A 6,185-nucleotide genomic window follows, 5' to 3' on the forward strand; every position below is an offset into this window, starting at 1 on the left:
GACCTTAGGGTTGTGGAAAATATGAGTTGATCCAGGTGAGGTACTTAGAGCTCTGTCTGGTGCCTAGTAAATGCTTACTTAATAGTAAGTATCAGCTATTATAGTTGTTCATGCTGTTACTTCTATATTACAATTATCACACCTATCACATTGCTGCTCTCGGTTTACGTATCTGTCTTCTTCTAGGCTGTAAGGATTTTGGAGAGCAAGGACTATGCCCTGAATCCCAATATGCACATACCTAAGCATGGGTCCAGTATATATGGCTGCCTGTCGGTCCGTGTTGAATAAGTGCTAAGTAAATTGGCTTCTGTGAAACAAACTAGATGTTAAGTGTTAGATTTTACAACTTGTGCATTTCTTTAAGGATGATTCCTTTTTAAAAATTTTTAAATTAATTAATTTATTTTTAGCTGTGTTGGGTCTTTGTTGCTGCGTGCAGGCTTTCTCTAGTTGCGTTGAGCGGGGGCTACTCTTCGTTGCGGTGAGCGGGCTTCTCATTGTGGTGGCTTCTCTTGTTGCTGAGCACGGCTCTGGGCACCGGCTTCAGTAGTTGTGGCTCGTGAGCTCTAGAGCGCAGGCTCAGTAGTTGTGGTGCACGGGCTTAGTTGCTCTGCAGCATGTGGGATCTTCCTGGACCAGGGCTCAAACCCGTGTCCCCTGCATTGGCAGGAGGATTCTTAACCACTGCGCCACCAGGGAAGCCCCTCTTTAAGGAGGATTTCTGACTGTTAGGAAATCATGTATTTGTTTGGTGAAGCTGTTAGCAACGCTCTTCTGAACCACTGCGCCAGGGAAGCCCCTCTTTAAGGAGGATTTCTGACTGTTAGGAAATCATGTATTTGTTTGGTGAAGCTGTTAGCAACGCTCTTCTGATATTTTTTCTCACCCAAACTGTCTTTATTTTGTTTGTTTGAAAATTCTCTTTATCATATCCATTAACTGTTGACAGATCAACAGAGTCTGTTAAAAACAGCAGAATGTCACCGTTTGTATAGCCTTGCTTATATAGGATTTTTATCAGCCATAAACAGCAGGAGTTGTGTGGGAATTTGGGAGCAAACAGCACTTTGAGATGCAGGTGGCACTCGAAGTGCAGAAGTTCTGGTAGGAGTAGGACTTGAGTACTATTTGAAATTTAGAGAGTGAGTCTCAGTTTTAAGGTTGATACTGAGTTAACATGGGCACAAGGTGCTGAGAGCAGGTTTTACAAATGCAGGAAAGAGATGGATAAGAGAGGCGTTTTGAGCACTTGGTCTCCGGACTGCAAGGAACCCCAGGTGTTATCTGGTCAAAGGAAGGAGAATGGAGTCGTGGTGAAGAACATGAGCCCTGGGAGCTTTGTAGTCGAATACTAGCCGTGTGACCTTGGGCAAGTTCTCCGACCTCTCTGTACAACTATAAAATGGGGAGGTTAAATAGTAAGGTCTTTTGCTGTTACAAGGAATAAATGATATGTACACTGCTTAAAATTTAGCCAGTGCTCAATATTACTTCAGAGCTTCCCAAACCATCTGTCAGTCCCAATTTAATGGGTTACAGCTGTACTAATCCCCTCAGACGCTGAGTCATACAAATACTATTTTCTCACTATGCTGTAACGTGAAGGAGTTGGGAGGTAGCTGTTATCGGTACTGCGTATTCACATCCTGGGACCTCAGGGCAGACAGAGGTGTGCTTCTGCTCTACCTCCCTCCATATCCATTGGCTCTACTTTTTATATTGGGGTGTGCTTAAAATTTCTTAATATTTATAATTTCCTCTTTATTATTATAAAAGCAACATATGTAGATTGCTATATTACCACTATTAACATCTTGACGTTTATTCTTTCAGATATGTCTATGTATCTATTTATATATATTTGGTACCAAAGTGGGGAGGGCATATTTGCTTTTTGTTCAAACTCACAGGAGATCATTCTCTAATATTCTCCTGTAGCCTAGTGTTTTCAGTTAGTGGTCTTCACTGTTCCATTAATTTCTGTTTAATTAATACCCAGTCCCCCCAAAATGTATCCAGTTGTCCCACAGATCTCCCTTTGTGGCTGATATATCCAGTGTACATACAGTTTTATTTAGAGAGGTACTGTTCATCCATCTGCTTCCCAGCTTCCAAAATTTTGTTGCTATTGTAACATCTCCTGTTCTCTTTGTCCTTATGGTTAAAAAAAGAAATCCCTTTATAATATTGTCTTAGTGGGATTTCATGAGGGAGCAGAGGTAAATGCATTTGTTTAGTATGACTTCTTTGAACACTCCTGTTAGCTGGTTGTCTAGCTGTTGCTCTGAAGCCTTGAGGGATGAGGTGGGCGTTCCTTCTGGAGCCTCCTAATCCATCTTTATACCCCACTAACAGCAGACACATCCATCTTTTTTTATTTTGATGAAGCATAAGTATTTTAATAATTTTATAAAATATTGATCTCATTTTATTTTATTTATTTCTTACTGAATTTTATTTATTTTTATACAGCAGGTTATTTATTTATTTATTTATTTGTTTATTTATTTATTTATTTATTTTGCGGTACACGGGCCTCTCACTGTTGTGGCCTCTCCCATTGCGGAGCACAGGCTCCGGACGCGCAGGCTCAGCGGCCATGGCTCACGGGCCCAGCTGCTCCGTGGCATGTGGGATCTTCCCGGACTGGGGCACGAACCCATGTCCCCTGCATAGGCGGGCAGACTCTCAACCACTGCGCCACCAGGGAAGCCCTGTTTATTTTTTTAATTGGAGTACAGTTGCTTTAAAATGTTGTGTTAGTTTCTGCTGCACAGTGAAGTGAATCAGCCATACACATACCCACATCCCCTGCCTCTTGCACCTCTGTTCCCCGCCCTGCCTCCATCCCACCCAACTAGGCCATCACATAGCACCGAGCTGAGCTCCCTGTTATACAGCAGGTTCCCACTAGCTATCTGTTTTACACATGGTAGTGTATTTATGTCAAACCTAATCTCCCAATTCATCCCACCCTCCCCTTCCCCACCATGTCCAAACATCCGTTCTCTACATCTGCATCTCTGCTCCTGCCCTGCAAGTAGGTTCATTTGTACCATTTTTCTAGATTCCCACACATATGCATTAATATACGATATTTGTTTTTCTTTCTGACTTCACTCTGTATGACAGACTCTAGGTCCATCAGCATCTCTACGAATGACCCAATTTCATTTCTTTTTATGGCTGAGTAATATTCCATTATATATGTACCACATCTTCTTTATCCATTCATCCAGACACGTCCATCTTTATGATGAGCTTTTCCCTCTAGCTTCTATTCTAATGACCTTAACTGCTCCTTCCCGTTACAACCCATCAGGTATTTGAAGAGGAGTCTGTTACTCCCAGTCATCTTTTCTCCTCACTGAAGATTCCATGGTCCTTCAGCTCTTCTCACAGGGCAATTTCTAGTCTTCTCTTCATCAGGATTTCCTTCCTCTGATCTCTTCTATTTCATTTACTTTGGGTGTGTGACTTCCCAGCTAAGCTCAGCTTTCCTGATTGGGTCTAATCAGAAAAGAACAGGATGGTATCTTCCCTCCTTCTGAGCATTATGCCTTCATTAGTGTAGCCTTTGATAGCTTTTTGGATTAATGTAGCCTGTTAACTCTTTGGATAATCCCCCAAAAGAAGTAGAGGCAAAACGAATGCTATAATCTCTCTCTTTTTTTAAAATAACTTTATTTATTTTTATTTTTGGCTGCACTGGGTCTTCATTGCTGTGCACAGGCTACCTCTAGTTGCGGAGAGCGGGGGCCACTCTTTGCTGCGGTGCGTGGGCTTCTCACTGTGGTTGCTTCTCTTGTTGCAGAGCACAGGCTCTAGGCACGTGGGCTTCAGTGGTTGTGGCACGCAGGCTTTGGTAGCTGTGGCTCACGGGCTCTAGAGTGCAGCCTCAGTAGTTGTGGTGCACGGGCTTAGTTGCTTCACAGCATGTGGGATCTTCCCGGACCCGGACTCGAACCCGTGTCCCCTGCATTGGCAGGCAGATTCTTAACCACTGCGCCACCAGGGAAGCCCCAATCTTTTTTTTTTTAAATTGGAGTATAATTGTTTTACAGTGTTGGGTTAGTTTCTGCTGTAGAACAAAGTGAATCAGCTATATGTATACACATGTCCCGTCCCTCTTGAGCTTCCCTCCCACCCCCCTCCCCAAGAATGCTGTAATCTTTCTCCCACATTCTACCTCTAAACTCTGTCCCCCTTCCTGCATTTCTGTCCATGGTTTTTGGATCCAAACACAGGAATTTGCATATGTTCCTATTAAACACTGCATTGTTCAGAGGTCTGTGATGGAAATAGGGGTATTTGTGTCAGTCATGAATCGTCAGTGGGACATTTCCATTTTTCTTGGAGGGGGAAAGTAAGGAAACAGGTCAGGAGTTTTAAGAAAGAGAGAGGATTACTTAGAAAGGAGGTAGAAGACTCCTAAAGTATTTCATGGTGAGGGATGTTTGTGAGTGAGTGTATCTGCAGGAAGAAAGAAGCCCCTGATGAAGGAGGGCTTGAGATCTGGGGAGAGGGGCAGCTGCTGGGTGAGGAAAGTCTTTAGGATGTGAGAGAGGGTCAGGGACACAAGAGGAGGTAACAGTGCAGATTAGAAAGGAGAAGAGAACCACTTTGCACTGCTCCTGTGCTTTCACTATACTGGGCTCTGTGCCAACGTTACTTAATCCAGGCAGCAGTCTGTGAGTTTGGTAATATTTGCTCCATTGTTCAAATCAAGAAGCTGAGGCTTACGGAGGCAAAGAAATGTGTGTAAAGTCACATGGCCAGTTAGTGACAGAGCAGGATTCAAGCCAAATCCCATGCTGTACCCGGTTCCCCAGATGGCCCAACATGAACAGGGAGCAAATTCGATTATGGTTAAAGGTTAGTGAAAACAGGGCTTCCCTGGTGGCGCAGTGGTTGAGAGTCCTCAGCGGGAGAAGCCACAACAGTGAGAGGCCCCCGTACTGCAAAAAAAAAAAAAAAAAAAAAAGGTTAGAGAAAACATGAAGTAGATAAACCAAGTTAGCTCTCGTGTCCAAAGAGTGTTTAAAAGAAAAAGCCCAGATAAACCTGAGGTGCTACCGTAAGCCAATGCTTTGTTTTTGGCACTTTGTAAGCAGTTGAACATTTTTGCAGTGGTTGCTTTCTTCTGAAATTATTTGGGGGAAGGGAGCTTACTCTCTTGAAAGAGATGAGATGATGAAATTGTGCATACATGTAGCAATACTTATACACACACTCTGCAGAGCATAGTGAGTTACTATCCTGAATGTATTTGTTCTTTGAATGATGTATAGGAACTCTTCCCACAACAACAATAACAACCAAAATCACTGGTCTTGGGAAGTGTCAAAAATATTATTCGGGATTTGGAACAGACCTGATTTTCTTGCATCTTGTCTTTTAGGCCTTTGCCCAGTTTGATGCCGAGGGTGATGGTACCGTTGATGCTGAGAACATGTTGGAGGCTCTCAAGAATTCCAGTGGAGCTAATCTTCAAGGGGAGCTGAGCCATATCATCAGACAGCTGCAAGCCTGTTCTCTTGTTCCAGGTAAGGCTGTCATCTGAATGCTGAATGCTGAAGAACGCTCTCTTAAAGCCCAAGTGAACTTTGCTATAATGTGGGTTGTAATTAGGCAAGCTTGTGGGCACCATGAAATAAATGTGCTTCTCTGATAGTCGTCATTAAGCTCGTGGTCTGAATTAGTGTTCAGTATAATCATTTCTCTTGCTTCCTAGTACAGTGTTGGTTGAGCAGTTCTACCATGTTTTTATGAACCTTTGTCATGAGACTGCCTTCCTTAGTGGATCTCTTTATTTCAGTCTCTCAGGAAGCCTTCCTTGGCCCCAACTGTATGTTCTCTTAGCATCCTGCATTTGTTTTTTGCAACATACTACCGTTGTAATTAATTAATTAATTATTACTCACTTATTTGTAAATGTCTGCCTTCACTCTTATCCTGTGAGCTCCACGAGCGCAGGGAACCTTCTCTTTTATTTCTGTTGTGTCCTCACATTTAGTACAATTTTTGGCACTTGGTAGGCACCCAGTGTTTTTTTTAGAAAGCTCTCACTCTGAAATTTAAGTAAGAATAAAAATAGCTTAAAATTAAGCAGTACTTCTACATTATACCTATGAAAAAATTTTGTCTATCTTTTTTTTTTTTTTTTTTTTTTTTTTTTCTTT

The 6,185-nt window shown here is 42.5% G+C and overlaps 1 protein-coding gene across 1 annotated transcript in view; it reads left to right on the plus strand.

Annotated features, from left to right (window-relative positions):
• The window catches only part of ZZEF1 (zinc finger ZZ-type and EF-hand domain containing 1), a 113,575-nt gene that overhangs the window by 11,700 nt on the left and 95,690 nt on the right, over nt 1-6,185 (plus strand). The window contains exon 3 of the mRNA XM_007454251.1: nt 5,405-5,549. Within this exon, the coding sequence (XP_007454313.1) occupies nt 5,405-5,549 (145 nt within the window). The remainder of the gene's footprint in view (nt 1-5,404; nt 5,550-6,185) is intronic.

The sequence above is a fragment of the Lipotes vexillifer genome, unplaced genomic scaffold, assembly GCF_000442215.2.
Source record: "Lipotes vexillifer unplaced genomic scaffold, Lipotes_vexillifer_v1.1 scaffold680, whole genome shotgun sequence".
In the NCBI taxonomy this organism is placed as follows: Eukaryota; Metazoa; Chordata; class Mammalia; order Artiodactyla; family Lipotidae; genus Lipotes; species Lipotes vexillifer.